The 25,416-nt window shown below is 38.8% G+C and overlaps 1 protein-coding gene across 2 annotated transcripts in view; it reads left to right on the forward strand.

The window, feature by feature from the left end:
- The window catches only part of BMPR2 (bone morphogenetic protein receptor type 2), a 100,862-nt gene extending 75,446 nt beyond the window's left edge, over positions 1 to 25,416 (forward strand). The window contains exons 4-14 of one of the 2 annotated variants that reach the window (XM_086897087.1): positions 4,340 to 4,450; positions 4,968 to 5,059; positions 7,101 to 7,331; positions 10,014 to 10,128; positions 11,709 to 11,869; positions 12,949 to 13,096; positions 14,043 to 14,179; positions 17,763 to 17,935; positions 19,008 to 20,269; positions 21,636 to 21,716; positions 21,964 to 23,201. In XM_086897087.1, the coding sequence (XP_086753213.1) occupies positions 4,340 to 4,450; positions 4,968 to 5,059; positions 7,101 to 7,331; positions 10,014 to 10,128; positions 11,709 to 11,869; positions 12,949 to 13,096; positions 14,043 to 14,179; positions 17,763 to 17,935; positions 19,008 to 20,269; positions 21,636 to 21,685 (2,480 nt within the window). In that variant the 3' untranslated portion in view covers positions 21,686 to 21,716; positions 21,964 to 23,201. Of the gene's footprint in view, positions 1 to 4,339; positions 4,451 to 4,967; positions 5,060 to 7,100; positions 7,332 to 10,013; positions 10,129 to 11,708; positions 11,870 to 12,948; positions 13,097 to 14,042; positions 14,180 to 17,762; positions 17,936 to 19,007; positions 20,270 to 21,635; positions 21,717 to 21,963 lie in introns of both variants that reach the window. The other variant, XM_023930837.2, reaches the window with a different exon arrangement.

Here is a 25,416-nt window from a genome sequence, read left to right on the forward strand (position 1 = left end):
TTTATTGATGATGAGGTCAGGACACTTCTGGGAATGGTGGCTTGTTGGTTACCAGCTGCTCCCCAGCCAGAAGGAGGTTGTCCTGTTTTAATGAGTTGTGCTTTGTTTCTTTTTCTTACTTTAAAAAAAAATAAAAAATGACACCGTTTGCCGTGATATTTCTTTGTCTTGGGATTGGTAGACTTGAGTAAACTGCTGACTACTATCAGGATTATTGGCAAAATGCTTCAAGACGGAGGTGTGTACATGCTGGGTGTCTTCCACGTGGCATCTTCTCACTGCTGCTTTTAGAGTCAGTAGACCTGTGAGCAGTGCTCTCCTACCCATTCAAGTGGGATAAGAAACTGGCTTTTAAGGTTGTTTGGGCCTTACAGCAGTTTCTGTTGGTATTAATTTTTTGTTGTGGCACATTTTGTTGCAGATCAGGGAGCCTAAGTTGAAGCTGGAAATAAAAGCCTCACTTACATATAGCAGTGAAGCAAGCACCTTCACTAGCCTTCCTTTCAGTTACAGTAACATAAATCATGCTATGACAAGATCTTCTGTGTACAACTGTAGATAGAATTTAGCTCAGCAGCCAACTCCATAATCATTGGATTTTCTAGAGTCTGCAGCTAATTCTGCTCTTTATGGTATTGCTTTTTTTATGCAATACGTTGGTTTGGGAATAATACTGAGATACTGGCACTTCCAGTCTGAGATTTGAAAACAGTATTCTTAAATTAGTTGGTATTTGTCACTAAGTACCCAGATATTGGTAATGATTCCAAAAATTCAAATGAGATTGTTGTGTGGTTTTTAGGCATGTTTAAAGTCAGTTTGTACAATGACATGATGAAAAAATACTCAAGCTGTAGGGCACGTGTCTGGTCCTCACAAATAAACTTGAAAAGCTGAGTCCACTGATATGAAGGAGGGATTGTCAACAGCTGAAGACCAACCAAGTCTTAGCTCAGAAAAATGTAATACCAAATCATAGCTTTCATAATGAATGTCCTAATCACGATGAATCATGGTTGTTTTGAACCAGACTGTAAGTTCATGGAAGAAAGCATGAACAGAGACTTGTACACGTGTGCATTTTACATCCTTATTTTAAAAGTGCCTTGCTTGAAGGTAAGTGATTACTTTTATTGGCCTACACTGATGTGTCTTTTGGTGAGTTAGTTAAAACACATCTCCAGATAAAATCGAGATAAATATGACTCTTGTGCATATTTATATTAAAAACTTGAATTAATTACTTAGAAGTAGATAAAAGAGCAAATGTGAACATCTGCATAGGCCTTGAGAGGTCCTGTGTGGTTCTTAGCTAGGCATTTAAAAGTGAATATGGTATAAAAACTAAAGATGAAATCTATCCAGAGGAGGATTTACAAAGTTAGGGAGTTAATAAGAGTTTTGTTAAGTTTTGGAAGGTTTTTAAACTGGGTTGATAAATTTCTTTTGGTTTTTGATAAATATCCTTTTGGTTTTGTTTAAGAAAGATTGATAATCTGACAACATTCTAAATTACTGTTTTACGAAGCAGATAGGGGGTTGACAGAAATAACACTTGTTGGGGGGAGGGAAGGATTGGAGCTGTCTGGGCCTTTTGTCATTGAGGAGGTTTTGTGCTTTCCTTTTAGAGTAGATTTACAAGCAAAAGATAGCTGTCCTTGCTGGGAAATGACTGGCTGTCACACACAGCATTTTACTCACTCATGCTGTTTTGAGCTGCATGTTATCACTCCATTGAGATGCTCACTTTACTAAGAAATTTGTATTTATTCTTAAATTTATAAATATTGCTCATCACCCTGACAGGAGTAACTTGCACTGTAGGACTCATTTGGCTGTTGGAATGTTGACAGTGTTATTTTAAAATATTTATAAGAATTGAAGATTAGTTCAAGATAAGCCAGTCTAAAATTCTTATGAAACAACTCCACTTAAAAAGAAATTATAACTTCTTTCCTCGTGAAGACCAGGGAGGTCTGTGGGGTTACCTGCTGGCTGCAAAGCTACCCACTAAACAGAAGAAGCCTCCAGAGGGGATGGTCCATCAAGGATGGAGAGAGAAAGGATCCTTTCTCTCTGCATGTTTTTCAGCTGCTGATGGGAAAGAAATGTTATCTTGAGATTTTCTGGTATCTCTTCAGCCTGCAGAATGTCACCATTCACAGGCTTCTGAGTGGAGTGTGCCAAGGCAGCCAGAGCTGTGGAGGAACGTGTTGCTCAGGATGGCCTTTGACAGAGAAATCCCATTCCAGGGCAGAGGGCCCTCCTGATGGAGGCATGTTGTTAAGCCTTTGATTATACAAAAAACTGAAGAAGAGCAGTCAAACTCGGGCATCAGATACCATTTGGCAAACCGTGGTGGAAATGATTGCTGGTTATTTGGCAATGGGAAGGTGGCAAATGGCTGCACTCTAGTTGTGCAGTCAAGGAAAATACAGCTGGGATTACAACCAAAGGGGGTCAGTCTCTCAAAACCTGTTAGTCCTTGGTACATGCTAAGCACGGTCTTGAACTGATGCAAAACCCACCACATTTAATATGTATTTTAAAGGATAACCCAATAAAATGTAAATTCCATTCATAAAAATATGAAAGTCAAAACTACCATTCCTCTGCCAGCAATTACTCATCTGCTTACACTTGTGTCATGTTTCATACAGCTTTGTATGATGTAACAGTTTCCTTTATGATGTTGTGGGTTTCAATATGTATGTCTATGTTTTGAATTCATAATTTAGATGACATCTATAATGTGTATCTTTTAATCTTCTCACTATGGAAGTCACAGCTCATATTCCACATTAGTGTTCTATGGCAGGAACTTATTTTCATTGTGAAAGTTATTTTACCAAAATCATTAGTGATGGTATTTCTTTTGACAGAACAAAATTAAATTTGATGGTATTGTGATCATCATGAGCTCTTTTTTATTCAAAGGGAGTATCAGATATGAGCTGCCTGTTGGTTTTGAAAGGTGATTTTTCACATACTTCTGTCACAGCTGAAATTGTCTCTGGCATTCTGTTGTACCAGCTTTTCATTATTTCCCCTTACCATTATGGTTATGTAAAAATGTCAATTGTCACCTTTTAAATTTGCTTTTCCTTCTTATCTGGTTCTCTTGTGTCTGTCCATACTGGGAATTAGAAGTAGTGAATCATGTTGAATTTCTTTTAAATGCAATTCAAGAAAAGCGAATTTGTCAGTTTATTCAGCTAGGATAGACTGGGATAAATTGTATTTCAGTCTCACCTAAAAGTTTATCCAATGTTTAAGTCTTGTGTGCATTTTATATTTTGTGGTTTTAGCATAGTTAGGACTCATTACAGTCTTTAAAGGAGTACTTTTTGCAGTATATAAGACATGTTTAAACATAGTTCTCAAATTTGGTTTTGAAGCCAAAGTAAATGAGGTCTTGTAGCGCCACATTCCAGTGATTCTGACATCAGAGGAGTATCTGCACTAATAATTTTTTGTATTAAAGTGGCTGGATATTTATATGCCTGCAAGAAGCAAGACTGGAGTCTGACATGGAGAAGCATTTCAAGGTGCTAACAAATGTTCTCATGAATTTTTTTTTCCTTTCTGGCAAACTTAAAAACTCCACCAAGAAAACTTGATAAAACCTGATAACCAAAAAAAATAAGATACTCATTTTGACAAAAAGCCAAATGCTATTTAAAGCAGATTTAATAAAAGTAGTTTTATTTAATTTTGTTTAGTGTTTTATTCTTGTTTTGGGTTTTCTGCTTCAGTCCGTAGAAATACTTCTGTCTTTTTGTGTATTAAGAGCTAAGAATTATACCAAAAATTATCTGAGCACTGACACAAAACAAATCAAAACTCCAAAGTATTTTGAAATATTTGCTTAAATGGACTTGTGTATGTTTTAGGTATTTGAGTGTGAAGCATTCAGTTTTCATCATATTTGCAACCTGATTTGCAAGCTCATGAGATTTTTGTCCTGGGAAAAACAACAAAAGAACCTTGTAAAGGTGACAAACCTGATTCATACCAAGAAACTGGATTATGGCACAGAAAACAGAGGAGGGCTGCATCAACTTGGCCTTGTATGGCTGTGCGGAACTTTGCCAGATAGAAAGAAGAACAATTTTCTGCACTCAGTGCCTCTCGCTACAGGGCAAGCAAAGGCTGGGAAAAGCTGTCAGTGGTTTTGAGCTGATTGGCTCATCCATAGATTTTGAGAGGAAAAGGAGTTCAGGGGATGTTCGACACTCCAGAGTACATTTTTCTTATTGTTGTAATAACAATTATGTATTTTATAGTGTTGATTCTTTCAAATTTACAAGTTAAGAGTCCTCATTTTGTTTGCTTTCAGATTCTTCTCATTCTTTTCATCGAGATGAGACCATCGTTATTGCCCTGGCATCTGTGTCTGTACTGGCTGTTCTGATAGCTGCTCTGTTCTTTGGATACAGGATGCTTGCAGGTAGGGATTGATGATCTTTTTGGCTTTGTTTTTTTCAGTTGTTCATTTGGTTATTGCTCAAAGTTATACTTAGGTCTTCTGTTCTCCCCTGTCCCTGCTATACTCTTGTACAAAATGTTGCTCCCCTTTGTCCTCTCTGACATTTTATGGTGATACCCCTCTCATAACAGTTTGGAGAGAATGATGACTTATCTAAGCTGGCATTTTGGGACCCATTTTTCTTCCACAAATCCTCTGCTCAGCACAGTTTAAGTCAGGTGGTCAACATGCTTTATAGTTACTGCCAGTGACTTTTGAATTATCAAAATAGTTGTGTAGCAGGTGTCTATAGTTTATAGCTTATCAGCACCTTCACTGCTCATTTTGCTGACTTTGAGGAGATTTTACAGGACTCCTTTTTACTTGTTGCATCCTTGCCTACAGTATGTAATTCAGCTGCCAGGTAGGTTGCATTTTTTTCACTTGGAGCATGTCCAGAAAGGAAACTGGCTAATTTCCTATTCACCCTCTTCCCCAGGAGACCGTAAACAAGGTTTGCACAGTATGAACATGATGGAGGCAGCAGCATCAGAGCCCTCATTGGATCTGGATAATCTAAAGCTGTTAGAGGTAAATATTCAATTCAGTTATTAATCTTTATTTTTATTCAATATAATAGTGTGGTCATATCCCAGGCATAATTAGAGAACTGAATGTATCCACGCTCCTGTAATGCTTTCTTTTAAATCACAGTTTCAAGAAGAAATTAAAATAAAAAAGGGATTACTGCAGGTACATTTTGTCAAATTTGTTAGTAATATTGTTGGTATTAGGTGGAAAGTGTTTTACCTTGAGAACAAAAAAAAGAAACACTGGGAGGTAGTGGGGGAAATTAGAGTGTGCTGTATTTCAGCATTGCATCAAAAGATCCATCTTTTTTACTTGACATTGCTTTCTTTTTAATGCAGCTTGCTTTTTAATGCAGTCCTACTATAGGAATTTGAAATTCTTTAGTAACACTCTTGGAAAATAGAATGTACTGCAGATAGGGCAGTATATTTCAGTAGTGGTGCATTTATGTGTAGTCATTCTTCAGTGTGGGGCCCTATCTAGCTCCATGGCAACTAGAGGCCAACCAGAACTTTCTGCTCAGCTTGGTGTTAGATGTATCATCACAAAACTGCAAAATGTCATGCTTCTAGTTGGTATGCTCGATGGAACATATGGAATTTTTAAAAGCTTTTAGCCAGGAAAAAAAAAGAGTAGAATGACTGAGATGCAGACTGGTGCTATTCTTTTTCCCAGTACCAACCCCCCCTAGAGATGCAGACTGCAGACATGGAGTGTGAGTTGCTCTAGGGGTGACAGCAGGCTGTTCAGCATAGAACCTTGGGTGTCTTCTGCCACCCAAAAAGTACTTGAGGCGCAGTTTACGAGAGTCTAACAAAGGGGTATTGTAGAGGTGCACAAAGCACCAGATGCAAGCACTTGTACTGATAATGCGGTCTTGGAGAAAACAGTGACTTTCTCCAAGTCTGAAATTTGGTAGAGAGATCTGCTATGGTGCCTTCTGTCCTGCTTTTGTATTTGAAGGGGAGCTGACCCTCTACCCCCAGTCACAGGGTGTTGCAGGACAAATGTTTTAACCTGTGCTTGCCTTTTGACATCTCTGTGGGTAGATTACATTTCAGGTTTGTACCTTGAAATTACTTGCTGCTGCATTGCAACCCAGTGATATAAAAGAACTGAGAAACAGGAAGTCTTTCCATTAAATGATTTATTTTTTAAAACTTTCCTGTAAGATGATTTTATCATCTTTAGAATCGTTATTTTTGTTATGCCTTCTGTTTTCTCTTCCTCCTCCAATTGTAAGTATTTAGATATGGCTAATGAAATCTTTACAGTTTCATGTATGAGGCTTCCTGAAAATTATTTTAATAGGGGCTTAAATTCTTATGTAGTTGGAATTTTTTGAGCTTTAGAAATTAGGGCTCTTCCTGGAGGTGTTTCTGCATTTTGGTTTAGAGTAGAGATCGCATCTTTCTTCTGCAGTTACTATGGAGATGTGAAAGGCCATTCTTGAAGACAGTCTAACATAGTGGGGGCTAGATTAAAGACTCACAGGTAGTCAGGAATTAATTTCTTCCTTCTATTAAAATTTGTTTACCTCTCTTGGCATCTATTTTGCACTACAAATGTGTATTTTTGCTGCCACTAACCTGAAAGGTACAGCTTATAAACTGTCCTAAACCTAAATGTTTCCCTGAATGTCTGTGATTTCTCAAGTGAAATGAAGTTGATCACATAAAAACTATAAATCTTTAGTAGGCAAAAGTTAGTAAGAGAATTAGCAGCACAAAACACATATTTTATTGATTCTGTATATATATAAAAGTACTGAATAGATTATTTATGCTATCTTTACTGGACATTCAGACTATAAATCAATTTAGTAAGACCTATGTTGGCTTGTGCTGAGGTTTCCAGCTCCAGAAAAGCCTCTATGAAAGCATTCTAATTCTGGTTTTCATTACAAAATACTCACTATCTTCACTGTTCTTATACTATAAGTCAGGGTGAAAGTTGGCATACAGTTCTTGTAAGGGTGAAAACTTGGGTTTTGTCTTCATCTGTTATTCTGTGAACTAATTGTTTATGCTTGCATTTGCAGTTGATTGGCCGGGGACGATATGGAGCAGTGTATAAAGGTTCCCTAGATGAACGCCCAGTTGCTGTGAAAGTATTTTCTTTTGCTAATCGTCAGAACTTTGTCAATGAGAGGAACATTTACAGGATTCCACTGATGGAACACGATAACATCGCCCGCTTCATTGTGGGGGATGAGAGATTCACTGCAGACGGCCGGATGGAATATTTATTGGTGATGGAATATTACCCCAATGTAAGTGCTTCAAAGAAATCAATTGGGTTGGTTAAGAATCCTGAGAACAGCCAAGTGAAAAGGATGTACTTTAGGTTTTGGTGGTGCTTCTTGCACAGTAATGTAAAAATAATCCATATAAATGACAGTTTTAATGGACCTTATTGTGCGTAACTGTAATACCCTTTTAGATTTCCTAGTTAGTGCTACCAGACATAGTCTTACAAATTCCTAGCTGTGGAGTACTTTTAGTCAGGCTTTAGAGGGTTTTTTAGTCAATTCTCTCCTTATTCAATGACAGAATCTGAAGAGTTGTTTTTACTTAAAAATATCACCTAATAAATTTAAAACTTCTTAATATTAAGACATTATTTCTGTCTTATGACCTCACTCAATAGCTGCAAAAAGTGGGGATTTTTACAGTGAAATGTAATAGATACAAGATGTCAATCTAGTTTGTGGTACTATGCATCATGGTGCCTTTTTTATCCTGTTAGCTTCTTTAAAGCTTTCTGTGGCATAAACAGATGATGTAGGACATGTCTTAAGAAGGCAGCCTTACTTTCCAGAACCATATCTTCAACTCTCCTCAGCTAACTGAATGCTTGTATTTCTCAAATTCATGGATTGGTGTACTTAATGTTCTGTGTGTACACATATACAGTAACAGAAACATTTAAAAAATATGCAGTATGAATGTGAGTAGCTTCCTCGAAAGTCATAAAATGTACATGGGGATAATATATATGAAAAAGCAAAAAATGGTGTCACAATTTATCTTGGGGAGATTTTTTTGCCTGTGTATGGAAAAGAACTTTAGTTATTCAATTAAATATTTCTTTTAACAAGCTTTTTCGTCTCAAGTAAGCAAACTCGTATTTCCTGCAGGCTGTGAAGGGGATGCCTGAAGCCTGATCTTTTATGGAGGCAGAAGGATAAAAGCTGTTTATTTGAATAGCAAAAAGGAGCATAACAGTGCTAAGCAGCAGTAATGATGGCCTGTCTTAGGGGTTTTTAGGCTCTGTGTATATGCTTGTATTGAAAGTTAAATGCACCCATGTAAATACATACCTTAAACATAGGTATGTATTTACACATATGTACACTATATACAGACTTAAGGCAACAAAGTATAAATATAAAAAGTGTCTTAACTGAAACTTTTACACGAGGGCACACTCAATCATGTCAGTTTTTAAGACAGGCATCTAAGAAGAGATTGCAGAAACTAGAAGTGACCATGAAAAAGGTCAGTTGTGCCCATACCAGGTGGACAGTGGCAAGGCATGTGATTCTGACAAAACTCTGATGTATTTTCATGTAATGAAATGAAAGTTAAGTAAAATCAAATGAGTATTCTACTCCTGGGAGGGCATAGCATAACTGTCTTCACAGGTGATCTGGTTTTGCTGTTTTCTTGAATGAAAGGATTTTCAGTTGAAATGCAATTTGACTGAAAATTGTGTCTTGTTGCCTAGGTAAACAGGCTCTGTTAATGACCTGATTAAATGTACAGATGAAGCTTATGACATCATATTATCAGATTCCTTCCAATTGTGATATTAAGAACAGCAAGATTAGTCTAAAATCAATCCACTGGTTGTTTGGAAGTCACTGGAAAAAGTGCACAGCAGGTGTAATTAATGCACAGTGTGATCTGTAATTCAGTGAGCAGATGTTCTGCTGTATGTGGAGTTAACAGCAGAAAAGGAAGCCTGCTGTGGCAGCCCTGCTAGAAGGGAATTGCAGTGTCACCCTGGAGCCATAAATCTGATTTCAGTAAGGACTAACCAATACAAGATGTGCAGGTGAACTATTCCCCATGTAAAACATCATTCTCCCTCAAAATACTTTCCTTTGTGGAAATAAGAACACACAAACCAGGGCATTTTTACACAGAAAATTGTTCTTGGTGTTACTTTGGTGAAAGAAGACAGGTTTGACCCAGGTTGTGTTTTTATCCAAACATGCCTTCAGACCGAAGGAAATAGGCAAATAAAAGGAATGATATGTGTATTTATCAATCAACATGCTTCTCTGATGAGACTCTGAGGTGTAGTAGGTCAGTATGGGGGTCACTTGTGATGACATAATAGCCACAGAATTATTGCCCCAGTAGTCAGACACTCTTGTCCCTTTAGAAGAACATAAAAATTGTTCTAAATCACACATAGAATCTTTGATTGTTAAAATATCAGTTTTATCAAAAGTTATAGTCAGAAAAAATATCCTCAGTTTAGCATGTAACTCATGACTCTGAAAAGATAGTCTTAATTACAAATATATATATATATACATATATCTAAATCTTGACTAAAACTTTCCCTGGTTATCATTTTAACTTCACTAAAAGCATAAAATCACAGCCTTTAGCTAGCTTAAAAATTATCTGGTGGTGGGCAGGCTCTGCAGCAGAAAGATCATGAAGCTGGTTTAATACAGTGAATATTTCCCAGTCACATCATGACAACAGTCCTGTGGCCTCCAGTAGAATTGGCTGGAGTCTCAACCCACTAAGCCAAGAAAAAAAAACAAAACAAGCTGATGACATTTGGAGGCTAATAAGAGGGATTGTTCTTAAAAATCTGTAAACAACAAGAATAAATGTGAAATGCCTTTATTTCTCCAAAAGATTTTGAGTTATTCTACTGGACAATGATTTTAATCCATGTTTTTTGTCTTTTTTGGGGGGGCTCTTTTTAGGGTTCTTTGTGTAAATATTTGAGTCTCCACACAAGTGACTGGGTGAGCTCTTGTCGTTTGGCTCACTCTATAACTCGGGGCTTGGCGTACCTGCACACGGAGCTGCCTCGAGGAGGTAAGGCCCGGAACAGAAACAAAGATCTCCAGTATATTCTTATTTCTATCAGGTAGTAGATTCCAGACTTTCTTTTTATCCTACTGTGATGAATGCAAATAGAGATTGCTCAGAACTTCTGATTAGTTCCCTCCTTCTGAACAGCCCCATTCTGTGGGCTCTGTAACCCTTGTGTGAAAACAGAGTGCGAGGTGGGAGAGCCCCAGAGAGAGGCAGGAGGAGGCAGAGATGTGCAGTGCTGCTGTATCATGGCAACAGATTACTGAAGACCTGAAGCACTGGCTGCCTCTCCAGCAGAGGGCAAACAGATGAGGTGTTGTGTCTGTTTTTGCAGTTCAGAAACAAATCACCTAAAGACATTTTTAGTTTGTGTGTGAAATGTGTACTATAAAATTAAATCTGCTAACCCCACTGTAGTTTTATTTGTCATGTCTCTGGATTTTTGTCTGAGGGTTTGGGCTAGTTTTTGCTGTGTACAAACAATACTGCTGGACTTCTGGTACTTTATTAGAGTATTGGCTGTGACAGTGTATTGATTTGGATCTTTCTGCATGCATGCTTCAGTCAGTATTTCAGCAGCTAAAGTGTCGTAATTGTAAAGTAGATATTCTGAGATCTGTGATGTATCAGGCTGCAGAATATGGCCTGGCACTGAAAGGTTAGGGTTTTGGCAGGAAATAAAAGGCTGGTTTCATTTTATCTACATTAAGGTGCTAATGTTTGGATTAAAATTTCAAACTGTGTATCTCAAATGTTAAGCATGAGCATTAGCAAAGAATGACAACTAAAGATACTATTAAAAGTGCTGAAAATACCCAAATCAATATTCCTTTGTGCCACTGAAACTGCAGCTATCATCTTAACTTCATCATTTTGAGATGTGCAGACAGGTGTGCCCATTAGCAGCCAGAAAATGTGTAAGTGTTCCATCATAAAGGAGAGACAGTCACTGTCTGTGAATGCTAGGAAGGAATACATGGAATAGAATAAATTCCACAGTAAAACAAGTTCTGTACTGCTGGCTGCTTTACTAACAAAATAATAAAAACTAGGAACAAGCAAGATTATTCTTTGGAAAAGATCAGATCCCTTGCAAGATGAATATGTTCAGGCTCTGGAATAATATTGTCTGTGTATCTTCTGAATAAGTGCCAGCAGTAATTCCAATTATAATGTAAATAATTGGTGCTGCATTTGACGCAGGAGTGTGGAAATGACAGAGAGCATTTGGAATGGTTATTAGGTTATAACGACAGCAGATCTGTGTTTAAGTATACCGTGTCTTCACTGCCAAAATCATGCTGAAATATCCATTGGGAGGAAGACTGTTGGTGAACATTAGAACTGTATAAGGCGGTAGCCTAATATATCATATATATCCAGTGAAACTCTGGATGCCAGTCAGTTTTCTCTAGATAGCCTCCTCCGGAGCTCATTGTAAAAAAGCAAAAATGTTAGCTTCCTAAAAAATAAGTTGATTCTCTGTTTATAATAGCAGAGCAGACATAATGAGGTTCTCTCATTTTGCCAAACAGTAGAATTGCTCAAATAGTAACAAGCACTTCTGTGTGTCCAAATAGATCATTACAAACCTGCAATATCCCATCGTGACTTGAACAGCCGCAATGTACTGGTAAAGAATGATGGAACATGTGTAATCAGTGACTTTGGACTCTCCATGAAATTAACTGGGAACAGACTGGTACGACCAGGTGAGGAAGACAATGCAGCCATTAGTGAGGTAAGTACAGATGGTTGGATGAATGTTCAGGTGGTACAATTTCTGTAATGGGGAATGACTGCAGTATGCGTGAAAAGTGGCTGAAGCCTCCATAGAAAGAAACAGGTTTTGTTCTCAAAATACTCATCAGAAACCTGCCATTTTGAAAGGTGATAGATTGGCAGACTGAAGTTTCTGTGTGAGACATGAGAAGACACAAGGTAGGTTTGGTTGCCATGTTCTCTTGCATTATGTGGTACAGGTTCCTTCAGTCTTGTACTTGTAACTGAAGACCAAACATTCTTTTGTTTTGGGGTTAATTTTTCTGAAATGGTGACACCACATTCTGCATCTTCTGCTTGACATCCAATCCAGGCTACTGAAATACAGTGAGACTGTTTTAAACAAAGAATGCCTAATAGTTCAGTGTAGTTATTGTCTGTGCTTTTACAGAAAAACTTCATTTATCATTCAAAGAACATGCTACACAGTGTTAATCACCCTCCCTTAGAAAGCAAGTGCTAAATTGAAAATAGCTAGTGCAGAAGAGCTCCATCTAGATCTTCTCATACTGAACAGAGAAACTGCTAGTTAAAATGCGGGGATGGGGAATAATCCTTTGACAAAATGCTGTCCTACAAGTACTGATGACTAAGTGCTCTGATATAAAACATATCCTAGTGAAAATGAATAGGTATCTTCCAGGACTGTTGATAACCTTTGACTATAGAAGATGTAGGGTGGCACCTTGCTGACAGTCCAGGAGTAGAGAACAAGTTTCCTATTCAGCAGGATCCTTTTCCATTATGATGCATACCTTGGTGTTTAACAGAATAATTTCAGGAAAAAGAAACACTTATACTATATCATATTTCATATGAGAACATTAAGGGACAAAATAATTTTGTTTTGGTACATACAAAAAAGTGACAGAGATGGGGAAGGGTTTTGTTATGACTAGACAGGTAAGCTGAGTACATTGATTTGGAACGAGCTGTGCTTTCCTTGTAAAAAATAACAAGCAGAATAGGGCATTTAAGAACTCACTCGAATTTTGAAACCACTTCCTGATGTGAAGCTTTGATTTGATGTTTTCCCAGGTCGGTACGATCCGCTATATGGCCCCAGAAGTGCTTGAAGGAGCAGTGAACTTGAGGGACTGTGAATCTGCTTTGAAACAAGTAGATATGTATGCACTAGGCCTTATCTACTGGGAGATCTTCATGAGATGTACAGACCTCTTCCCAGGTAAGGAAAAGAACTGAGGAAAACCATGATCTAGGAAGTGGCACCAGCAGCCAAAGCTACTTTAGAGCCCGAGCTCTTGGAAGTGGAGAAGGGAAGCAGCTTCCTCAATTGCTTTTGCCATTAAGTCGGTGCCATCTAGTGTTCGAGGTGGTGCTTGTCAGGACGGTGCATCTGAGGCCGAGGCGTGGTTCTGCTGAAAGGCACCTGTTCAGTGCCGTTTGAGTGTTATTATTGTTGTTGTTCTTGTTATTATTGTCCAGAGTTTAAAAATGCTGGGAGTTGGGCTGGTGGCAAAGGCAGTGTTTCCAGTTCTGAGAACTGATATAAGTGCCTGAAGTGTCTTTCAGACTTGTCATCATGAGAACATGCTGTGACTTAATATAGCCTTTAGTTAGTTGTACTTTTATTTATGATAGGACATTGAAAATTCCCTAAATTGAAAAATCCTCTCTACCCATAACATAAGGCAAAAGGAAGTAGACTTAAAATTTTCACATGAGATTGTGCTACATCCACCATTTTCTTCCCAAGCTACAGCATGTAGAATGAATCTAAAATGCAGCATACTCTCTACAGTTCCACAGCTGTACTTTATGTGCAGAGGCTTGTAATCTTGCTGGGCTTACTCCCGAACGAAGTACATGCATATAATCAGGCAGTGGCATTTCACAGAAAGGAGGTGTCACCTTCAGGCTCCAAGACATTCCAAATGTGCCACCAAACCAGCAAAGTCTATCAAAGGATGCTATCTTTTGGAAGGTTGCTGAGCAGGACTTAATTCATTTGCAGTTAATTCAGCTTTTTTTGGAAGTTAGACTTTGGGGAAAGTGGGGAACATCTCAATAGACAGCAACTTTGATAATTTGATAATGCCTTTCATCAGCTGAAAGCCTTTGCCTTTTAATCTATGACTGATTTTTTTTTCCTTTCTTTCTTTTGCTAACAGGGGAATCTGTGCCAGAGTACCAGATGGCTTTCCAGACTGAAGTCGGAAACCATCCCACTTTTGAAGACATGCAAGTCTTGGTGTCTAGAGAGAAGCAAAGACCAAAATTCCCAGAAGCATGGAAGGAGAACAGCCTGGTGAGAGAGAATATTTTCAAAGAAACAATGATTTAACCAGCTTTAGGGTGTATTCATTTCTTACAAGCAATTTTTTAGGTTTTGGGGTTTTTTTTCCTCTTTGTTAGTATTTAAGGATTGGGAGCTGTCTCTGCCTGGACTTCTTAAATATTGAATTCAGTTTTTAAAAGCTATTGATGCGAAAACTAAATTTCTTTTAAGGACAAATACTACTGTTGTTGTTGTTGCATGCTGCAATGTGATATACAGAAGATAACCTGTTACATTAATTTTAGACACTATCCTATAGTATTATGCATGAAGTGCCCATGTGTTCTCTGTGTGCTGAAGGAGAAACATGAAGCCATTTTTTGCCTTTTGACAACTTATAAACTAATAAAACTGAACTAAAACATCAACTGAAATAGCTGGCAAAAACATCAATATACTCTACCAAAACTAAAATTGGTAAACATTGTAATAAACTTTTTTGAACTTGTATAGTCCTCAGGACTTGCAGAGGCTAAAGCTTCTAACAATCATTTCATTATAACTACATAAAAATTTTTATATGGCTTCATTTGACCTGCAATTTTTATTTTCAAGACTATAAACATCATAATATTGTTTGTTGTTTTGAATGAGTGTAGCTATGGCTTAGTTCCTTGCTTCTGCAGACCAGCAAGTTAGAGCAAGTCAGGTGAGAGTCTGTGCTTGCTTTCATCTGCAGCAAAGGTCAGGTAATGTGAATCCCCTTGGCTTAGAGGGGGGTGTTTGTCTTTTATTACAAGCACAGTGCAGTGCAAACAGTTACTGGGTTCCATCTGATACAGGGTAATACATCTTAATTGCAAGCATGAAAATGACATTCTTGACATTCATCCTGTTATTTAAAGATACTTCTTGTTATTCCCTTATTGAAATGATGCCCTTCAATCTTCAGAGAGACTTTGGTGATTGATAAGTTTGTAGCTAACTGTGCAGACGAGGAGGAGCCCAAGGTTCACCTGTGCTGGTACTTGCAAATATGTAGGAGCCTGCTTTCAGAGAGGAGCATAGCCTGTAGTAAAATGTGTTGTAACCGAGCTGAGAGCTTCCAAGAGAGGTGATTTATTAAACACTTCTGGCCAGCCAGTTTCGGGGGCAAAGGGGGAAGAAGAAAAAAGGAGAAATCAGCACCCAAAGTATAAGGGAAATCAAACAACAGCTGTTTTAACTATAGCCATGTTGGCAATGGATCATTGGAAGAACCAAGCTTGACAGCTGTGTCTGAAGGCAGTTAAAACTGAAACAGTTCAAGGTTTGTTTTGTGTTGACTATCATTTTAAAAGTTAATTATGTTCTAGCAAGCTGATAGACTCCAGCTTTATTAGATGATCCCCATATTTAAAGTGCCTAACACATTCTTTGTGTTGCTGCTTTTTCTCAATAATAAAAATGGTGATGATAACTCCAGCTCTAAGAATTGATCTACACCATTGCTTTAAGAGAAAAGAATAATCACAGGTGTCAAACAACTTCTTCTATCCTATTCCAGTCTAGGATAATACCTGAATGAGCACTCTAGGGCAGATAGTGTAGAAAATTAAGCTCCAGACAACCTCACTCTGGAGCCAGGTCCTGTCCTCCTGCATCTAATGCATGGGATAAAAGACTTTTTCCCATCATTTAAAGCTCTGCTGACATGTTGGCTTATAACACCTTCATGCAAAGTCACCAATGAAACAAATGAATTTGTCCTTTTCTTTTGCAAAATACAAATAAAAACGTTTTCTTTTTTAATCGTATAATTAAGGTACTCAGAAGATGTGGGATCCTGATTTGTGGTTGCCTATACAGTCTTGGTCTGCTTCTGGAACCATCTATGTTATGTTACAGACCTTGATTAGCAGCATTGTTTTTCACAGTATAAAGAAATAGCCTGAGCAATTCAAAGGCTATAAAATGTGTTGACATGTTATGGTATTCTTGTCTCACTTGCCGAAGTGGGATCCATGCTTGACTTCAGAGGTCAGCACTGACGGATATTAACAGAATAATGGAGATTTCTGGTCCCTTCTATCTTTTTGATGAGTGCTAGTACTTGTAAATAGTTCATTTTAGCATAGTTGTCTTTGAACCTGAAACTAATAGAAAACACATAATTGTGGTAAATGGTGGTGCTAAGGAACTTGAGTTTTGATCACTCTCTCTACAGTCAGTACTGTGTTCCTTTAATGATCCTTAACACATCCAAAGCAGAGGATCTGCTGGGGGACAGACAGTACTAAATTAAACTCTGGTTGAATTTGCTGCTGGTGAAACCTGTAGGAGAGTCTTGCAAAGAGGCAAGGCAGGAGATTAGGGCGTCCACTGCCTTAGTCTAAATTGTGATGAAATCAAGTCCTAAAAGCTGAATGAAGGCATTTTGTTGTGGGAGAGAAAATGGATCTAGCACCCTCCCTTGTCCTTATCCCTGAGGGTGCTTTTAGACTCATGTCCCTCAGCTAAGGAGAGGGCATTGGCTTATCCCCTCTCTGATCTGCTGTGGGAGGGGAGATGGAAGGTTTGCTTGTGTGGGAGGTCGTCCCCACCTGTGCAGCCAGAGCTGCCTCACTGAGCAGCAGTGATTGCCAGATGCAAGTGATGCCAGGAGCCCACTCCATGGGTGAGGAGCTCTTGGCTCATGCTCAGAGCTAGTCCTGGCTTCCACTGCCAGAAGGGCACAAGGCAGTTCTGGCACAGAGACAGTCGGCAGGACCCACTGAATGCATTAGTGCCCAGATGGGATTATATTCAGCCCTCAGTGCTGGAGAGGTTAAAGCTGGGCTGTAGATGTGAGTTGTGCTGGCAAACCAGCTCCTCTCCATGGGCATAGACTGGCAGCAGGGGCCCATAAATGTCTGCCTGGCTTTTGTACTCCAGATGGAGTGGAAGAAGTGTTCAGTGCTCGTAATTTCAGTTGTTTCCTCTCCAGTTCCCTGAACATATGGCAGCATGTTTTGGAGGTCTTGAGCTCTAATTCTGACTGTACAGTTCGTCCCGCAGTGTGGTGCCAGGAACACGTGTGTGTTTCTGTTTCTACACCTGTAAAACAAGTGCAACAAAAATCTCCTCCCATGGAGCAGACAAATTCATTGATACTTAGGAGACATTCGGATGTCACTGTGGAACCAGAAGAAGACAAGGATGATGAAGTGAGCACGGCTGTTATTTGCATGCGGTGCAGGGGAGCGAGGCAGTGACCATTAGCAGAACTATGAGGATAACCATGGCAGCATTTCCAAAATATCAGCAATCCTACAAAGCTCTCATAAGGCAGGGGGAGTGAGCAGAGCACACATCCATCAGAGGGCTGGCTGAAGGTTGTATGGACATTGGTGAATGTAGCTTTCCCTAAGTGTCTTCCCAGTTGGTGTGTGTGTGTGTGAGAGGTGTGATACTATTAGACTTGCATATTGCTAATATTAGGTTAAATTAGCTTTGAATAAAATTGTGTATCTTCTGTTTCTCTCTTTCACCAGCTTGTGACTGTTTTCAGGCATGCAGAATGTTGCCATAAAACAGTAAATTAGAAGCACAGTATAAAAGTAAAATAACTTAAAGGGGTTTTGTCTCCTGGCAGGCTGTGAGGTCACTTAAAGAAACAATTGAAGACTGTTGGGATCAAGATGCAGAAGCTCGACTGACAGCACAGTGTGCTGAGGAGAGAATGGCAGAACTCATGATGATTTGGGAGAGAAATAAATCAGTTAGTCCAACAGTCAACCCTATGTCAACTGCCATGCAAAATGAGAGGTAAGAAGAGAACACATTTGGGTTTAGTCAGCAGGAAATGCTCAGCTCACTCCAGGACAGAAGCTACAGCTTGCTGCACCCATTAAGGGGTGTGTGTTACATGACCTACTCTGCATATGGGTATTGCATGACATAATCCCAACTGCTTGTGTTCTTAAGATCTCCTGCATGTCCCCAGAGTTCAGACACCTTTTATGTACACAACTGTATTTCTCACAGAGGGGCTTTTGAAACTGAGCTCAGGCAAACTGTCTCAGCAGGCTTGCCATGATATGAAGTGACAAAGTGAATTGTCTTTAAGTACTCTTGTTAAATGATGCATAAAACTTCTGTTTAAAGTGTTCTGCTGAAAACTGAATTTGCAGTCATATGAGTTCAGGAAATTACCAAGTCTCAAATCTGTGATTTTTCAAAACTACAAAGAGTTTTGTTACAAACTGCAGGGCCATTGTTTGAGTCATTGTTACTCTGACCCCAGCAAGAGAAGTGATGCATGTTCTCTGCTCTTATGTGATCCAGAGGGAATGAGAATTTGCAGACTCAAAGTGCCTTTAATAGTATACTCTAGAAATCCAGTTTTGAGAAAAGAATAATGTTGCTGTATATGACAGTGTTTATTGTCGTGAAAAAATATTATGTTCAAATAATAGAATATCTAAATTGTCAAAGTAGCAGAGTTTTCATGGTTTTTTAGGACCTTGTGACATTTTCCCAGCATCACTTTCTTGATCTTGTCTTTTGGGTTTTTGTTGACCTTCTTCAGCATCACTTCTCTGCATCTAGAACAGAACCTTATCAGTACTTTGCCAACTGGATAAGCAGCACATTGGACAAATAGTGGATTACTGTTCTGTTAGGAAATTAAATCCTTGATGAAATTTTGCCCTAGTAAAACAAATTTTCTTATCCTCAGCACTTTTCAGTGAAGTGGCTGCAACACATCAGTTTGTGCTGTATTTATCCTTAGTTTAAGCATGAAAAGAAAGATACTCAGCTCTCTTAAATGAGAGGCATTATAGTATGAGGTGATATTTACACATATGATCTTAATACCACTTATTTTTTCTTAAAGGAATCTGTCGCATCATAGACGTGTGTCAAAGATAAGGCCATATCCCGATTATTCTTCCTCTTCCTACATTGAAGATTCAATCCACCACACTGACAGCATAGTGAAGAACATTTCTTCTGAACATTCAATGTCCACTACACCACTGACTTCAGGGGAAAAGAATAGAAATTCCATTAACTACGAGCGGCAACAAGCACAAGCTCGCATCCCCAGTCCTGAGACGAGCGTCACCAGTTTGTCCACCACCAATACAACTGGCCTCACTCCTAGCACTGGCATGACCACCATATCTGAAATGCCTTATTCAGATGAAACAAACTTACACACCACAAATGTCATGCAGCCAGGTGGGCCCACCCCTGTTTGTCTGCAGCTAACAGAGGAGGACTTGGAGACAAATAAATTGGATCCAAAAGAAGTGGATAAGAACCTGAAAGAAAGCTCTGATGAGAATCTGATGGAACATTCACTTAAGCAGTTTAGTGGGCCAGATCCACTCAGCAGCACTAGTTCCAGCCTTCTTTATCCACTGATAAAACTTGCAGTAGAGGTGACAGGACAGCAGGACTTCACACAAGCTACCAATGGTCAGGCGTGTTTGATTCCAGATGTCCCATCTGCTCAGGTCTATCCTCTGCCCAAGCAACAGAACCTTCCGAAGAGGCCTACCAGCCTCCCTCTAAACACCAAAAATTCAACAAAAGAGCCACGGTTAAAGTTTGGTGGTAAGCACAAATCAAATTTGAAGCAAGTGGAAACGGGCGTTGCCAAGATGAACACTATCAATGCTGCAGAACCTCATGTCGTGACAGTCACCATGAACGGAGTGGCTGGAAGGAGCCACGGCATGAACTCCCATGCTGGCACAACCCAGTATGTCAATGGCACGCTGCCCTCCGGCCAGACCGGCGGGTTGGTAGCGCAGAGGGCCCAGGAAATGCTTCAGAACCAGTTCAGTGGGGAGGACAGTCGGCTGAATATCAATTCCAGTCCCGATGAGCACGAGCCCTTGCTGAGGCGGGAGCAGCAGGTTGGCCACGATGAAGGTGTTCTGGACCGCCTGGTGGACAGGAGGGAGCGACCACTGGATAACGGGCGAACAAACGCCAACAACAACAACAGCAATCCATGCGCAGACACAGCTGCAGCCAGTGTCCAGAATGTAGTGAGAAATCCTGGGCAGACCCAGACTAGAAGAGCACAGAGGCCTAATTCTCTGGATCTGTCAGCCACAAGTAGTTTGGATAGCAGTAGTATGCAGTGTAAGTGCCTGCAGGACTGATGTTTCCCTGACACCTTTCTACCTAATAACTGCATATATCTGCTTGAATAGAAATTATTTCCATCTCTCCTGTCTCTCCTCAAAGCATAGTTATTAAATCTCATATAAATGTAATTTCTCTCAGTGTGATTTCAGCCTTTTTGATGAAGTCCTGTTTCCATAATTTCCCGTATATTAGATCACTATCATCCCTCCACATACACAGAATAAATCTGTCTCTTTCTAACCCATCCATTCTGACTCTAGGTTAACTTCCATTATTCCTTGCAAATGCCTTTGGTAGCTGCAAAGCATATTGAAAAAGTGTCCCATTTTTTTTCTGCAGGGGCACATTATACCTTCTTTTCCCTCATTCTTCTTTCCCTCATTCTCTAAAGAGTAGCTGTCTCTAAGATGCATTGATTAAAATTATTTATTATAATAACTACTTATATGCTTCGTGATTTTAAAGTAACTGATTTTACTGTATTAGCCCAGCCTAAATGGAGGAGGCATTTTCTATTTTGCTATCCTAGCTCCAATAATTAGAGCAATTCTTCATCAGTTTGCCATGTGCATTTAACATTAAACCAAGTAATTAGAGAAGGAATTTATTTTAATAGTTTATTTCAGAATAACTTTCTCAAGGTTTTATGTCCAGAGGTCCAAGAGATTAAAATGGGGTTCACCCTTTTACGTTAAAAATGTAATCATGTAGTTATAGTTAAATTAGGTACATCCTCTAGATCTGAGCCTGTTTGAGCTTTTGGAAAGACCTCCTGGTGTCCATTTTAAAGAAAATATATTTCCAGAAGTCACTGTAGTCTTGAAAGGTGCTTGCAAATCTCATGACTGTGTTTAGGAAGATGCTGTGATAATAGTGGAGTAAACTGGGATGCCAGGCATCTTTGGAAATAAAAGGTTTAAAACCAAGCAAGAACATATCTTTCAAGAAATGTAGTTGAATATTCAGCAATGGAATGCTTAAGCCTTCCTTTTAAGTAAGAATACTTAATTTTTGTCTTAACCTGTTGATGTGAGTTGAAATCTTACTGAGATAAAGAAAAAATATTGTTGCAGTCACTTTCTTTAATTGAAGATTAAGTTAAAAGAAGGGATTGTGTAAAATTTTTTAACAATCAGATTTCTACTGTTGAAGTTTTATCATGGTTAAAGTTGGTTTTGCCAGTTTTGCAATCCAGCATTCCAAATCCTGACTGAATATCTTAACAGAGAATGGACTATTTTGTTTTCAGGTGAAATGCTTTGCTAGGTGGAATAGGATTAGGGGACCTAACTTTGCACTATTTAAATTTTAGCCTTTGCTGTCCTGTAGTAGCAATGTTCTTTTGTACCTCCCATTACAGGTAATGTAAGATACTATGATTGCAAAAGCCCCTCAAATGTCAAATGCTGATTCTCCTGTTTGATGCCATTGTGCGTTCCAGGTAACACAAATTACTTCACTGAAGTAATTTCTGAGAGAAATCCAACCCTTTGTTTTAGTGGCAGCTGTTGTAGTTGATAGACCTGTCATGCCTCTGCCACACAGTTGCTTCTGTGTTTAAAGGTTTTGTTCTTTTGTTCTGTTTCACATAAGTAACAACCCCAGACTCCGATCTAATCTTGCCTTCCTCATAATGCTATTTTCTGTTCTGTTTTTTTGTTTTGGTTTTTTTTTTTCTTTTCCTTCAGTGGGTGACTCTTCACAGGATGGCAAATCAGGCTCAGGAGAGAAGATCAAGAAACGTGTGAAAACTCCGTACTCTCTCAAGCGGTGGCGTCCGTCAACGTGGGTCATCTCCACGGAGCCGCTGCACTGCGAGGTCAACAACAACGGCAGTGAGCAGGCAGTGCCCCCCAAATCCAGCACTGCTGTGTACCTTGCAGAGGGGGGCACTGCCACCACTATGGTCTCTAAGGACGCAGGGGTGAACTGCCTGTGAAACACTTCAAAAGCCAACAAATGACCTTTTTTTTGCATTATTTGAAACAAACGTGCAGAAGACATTTTAAAAAACTGCTTTCTCCTCCTGTCAGCAACCCCTACCAAGGACTCGCTTTAAATAGATTTCAGCTATGCAGAAAATTTTTAGCTTATGCTTCCATATTTTTTTATTTTGTTTTATTTTTTGAACGTTTTTGCACTTTTATTTAGTATCGCTAAAGTTAAGTCTGTCTGTTTTGACCACGGAATATATATATGTGTATCAAAGATGTGGTCTCAAAATATTTTTTTAAAAAAAAAGTAACAAAAAAAAGTATTGCTGATAATCAGTTTGGACCAGTTTCTTAAGGTCACTAAGATCATAAGCAGACTATAAGACAGGTTTGACTGCAGTGGTGTCTTGTAACCATGTTTTGATTTCTGTGCACAAGCTAGTCTGTATATTTCTATGTTACAAAGTGTATTCTCTTTTGAGCCCCTTATTTTCCTTGTGTCATGTTGAAATGTGCAATAGTCTATAGTTCACAGTAGGCTTTATTGAAAAGTGTGTTTCTAAAACTGCCACATGTTCCCATTTTTGTATTTGTTAATTTTTCCTTGACAGTTGAGCAGTCAGCCGGTCATGACAGTGAACTTCGCACATCGTAGCCAGCTTGAAGCAGCTGCCAATATCACATTGTGCTCAGAGGTGACAATGCATGGATTTTCCCCAACTTGAAAGGGCTTTAAAAAAGGAACAAAAAAAAAAAAAAAAAAATCTGAGCTCCGTACCTTTCCTTTGATCCTCCCAAATCAAAATGTGTTTCCTTTATAGTAGTAGATGCCAGCCTGTGAAGTTGAGTAACAAAATGTTGAACAAATGTAAGGAAACAGTTCCAGCCATTTTTTCCATTTTATTTTGTGTGCAGTTGCACTCCCTGTATTTATGTAAAACCTTATTTAGATCACTGATGATGTACATTGAAAAATACATCTTATTCAGAAATATTAGTAATTGTCATACTTAAAAGCTTGAGTGAAGATAGGTTGTGAACGTATTTTGTTTACACAGAGAAAAAAATGATGAATCTTACTTGGCACAAAACAGTTTTGTGATGAGTCACAAGTCTTTCCCGATTTACCTCCTTACAGACAGTATGGGGTAAAAATCAGCCTGATTACTTATGCAGGTAGGTGCATCCTAATTGATTGTTGTTGCCAAGTAGAGTTGAAACACTCGTCCTCCCTTCAGAGTTCTTAGAGGCCCTCATTCATCTTGTTAAAATTTATTGCATGCTTTTGAAATTCATGGGTGTTTGTGGGGGAAGGTTGGGGATTTTTTTCCCCCCCTGCTTAGTCCCTTCTTTCAGTTTGTATGCACATTGATTTTAGCTGTCAGTGAATGTGAATGTAATATGTATTGAGATAAATTGTTTTTTCACTATCTCAAGTAAACCTTTCCTTTTTTTGGAATTATTGGATTTACTGGCCACTGAAAGAAAAGTAATTTTCTTATTAGTTAGAACCTCCTTTCACCTAAGAAATAGCCTTCCACCTGAGAAACATTCTTTCCACTTGAAAACACTTCAGTAAAAACTATTTGGGTATAAAAAGGTGTAACACATTAGTCTATGGTAACAAGCTAAGATTTATCACTTCATCTGAAAATGGGTGATGTTCAAAGAAAGAAAATCAATTCAGTCAGCCTGCCAGACTCCTGTGGCAGGATACTGGCAGCAAACAATTGCCTCCCCCAGCCTGTCTCCTTTCCGCTGACTGAAGCAGATGCTCTCTGCTTTTAAGCTCATTTGTTTCCTTGCCGTTTTACCGTTTTTTTCCCCCTGAGGTAAACTTTGTCAACCCTGTTCTTCTCTATCTGTTGATACAGCTAACCTAATACATGCCTTGCTTACATCTGGTTCTTGCTGTTCCCCAAAATCCCTTGCTTGTGCTTGATTGCTATGATTTTTCTCTTGTAATGCTTCTTAACATTTCATAGATTCTCCTAGATATCTCCAAGAGATAGCACTATAAATCCAGACTTTTATTAAGTGTAGCTGTAGAAATACAAGCCACGAGGCACATTTTGAGCTCCCTGTGTTCTTTAAGCACCAGTTCAAATAGTACCTCTTGTCTCTGAGGCATTATTATGTTTTCCCTCTGTATAATACAGTTATATCTCTTCTTTTTAAAAATACAGCCTTCTTCTGGTTTGACTTTTAATTCACTCTCTGGCTTCCCATCTGCTGCAGTCTCACATCCCAGATGTTGAAAACCTGCCAGTTGCTCAGCTGGGTTTCAAGACCTGAATCAGAATTTCTGGCATTCTGTTCATATTGCTCACTGTGGCTGTCTTCTCTTCTGGCCTCCTGTGAGTCTCTGTTTGGAGTGCGCGGTGGTGTTTTTTGGTGAGCACCGTATCGTGGTGTTGAGGATTCTTCACTCCTTTCCCAATGACTTTTGCTTTGCCTTGCATGTATCATCCATCAGCATTTCAGAATGTGGGCTGAAAACAATATTTAGGACTCTCAGTAACAACTCAGACTGCTCTGGGGAGAGAAAAATTACTTCTCTGACTGCTGCTTCTTTCTGCTGAGACAGAATTGCACCAGTCTTTTAGCCTTTCTTTGCAGGCCATGCCTTTGTAAGAAATCCAGCCTTTTTGTGATCAATGCAATCAATTTTAATACCAGATGAAAATGTTGTTCTGCAGTTCTCCTTCAACATTCTTAAACAATATTTTATTTCTTTCCTTTGTCTATTTCTATTAATTGCTGGAGGGCCTTTGGAATGAATTATAATTAGTAGCAATATTGGCTGTGCAATCTACCATGGATAAATATAATTTGTAACATGATAGAAAAATGTACTTTATCATGAAATACCCTATAGGTTAAATAGATAAAAATCTATTCTTTTTTAAAGGTCCATCAAAGCAAACTCTTAGGTAGGTACCAAAATACTGTAATTCTGCCCAGCTAGATGAAATCAGACTAGCGGTTTGGTTTTAATGTTTAATTTAGTAATGCTATTTTTTTTTCTCACAGCACATAATCCAGTGTCCATAGAATACTTTCTCTGTAAGTTAAGTGATACTGAATTTTATCTCATGCCACAGGGAATCATCCTTAACGAAACAAAATACATTTAAGAAAAGGAATTTTATAAATCAAACACAGGGATAGTTGATACTGTACAATAAACAAAGAAGACAAATGTGA

This window comes from Cyanistes caeruleus, chromosome 7 (assembly GCF_971803275.1).
Source record: "Cyanistes caeruleus chromosome 7, bCyaCae1.hap1.1, whole genome shotgun sequence".
Taxonomy (NCBI): domain Eukaryota; kingdom Metazoa; phylum Chordata; class Aves; order Passeriformes; family Paridae; genus Cyanistes; species Cyanistes caeruleus.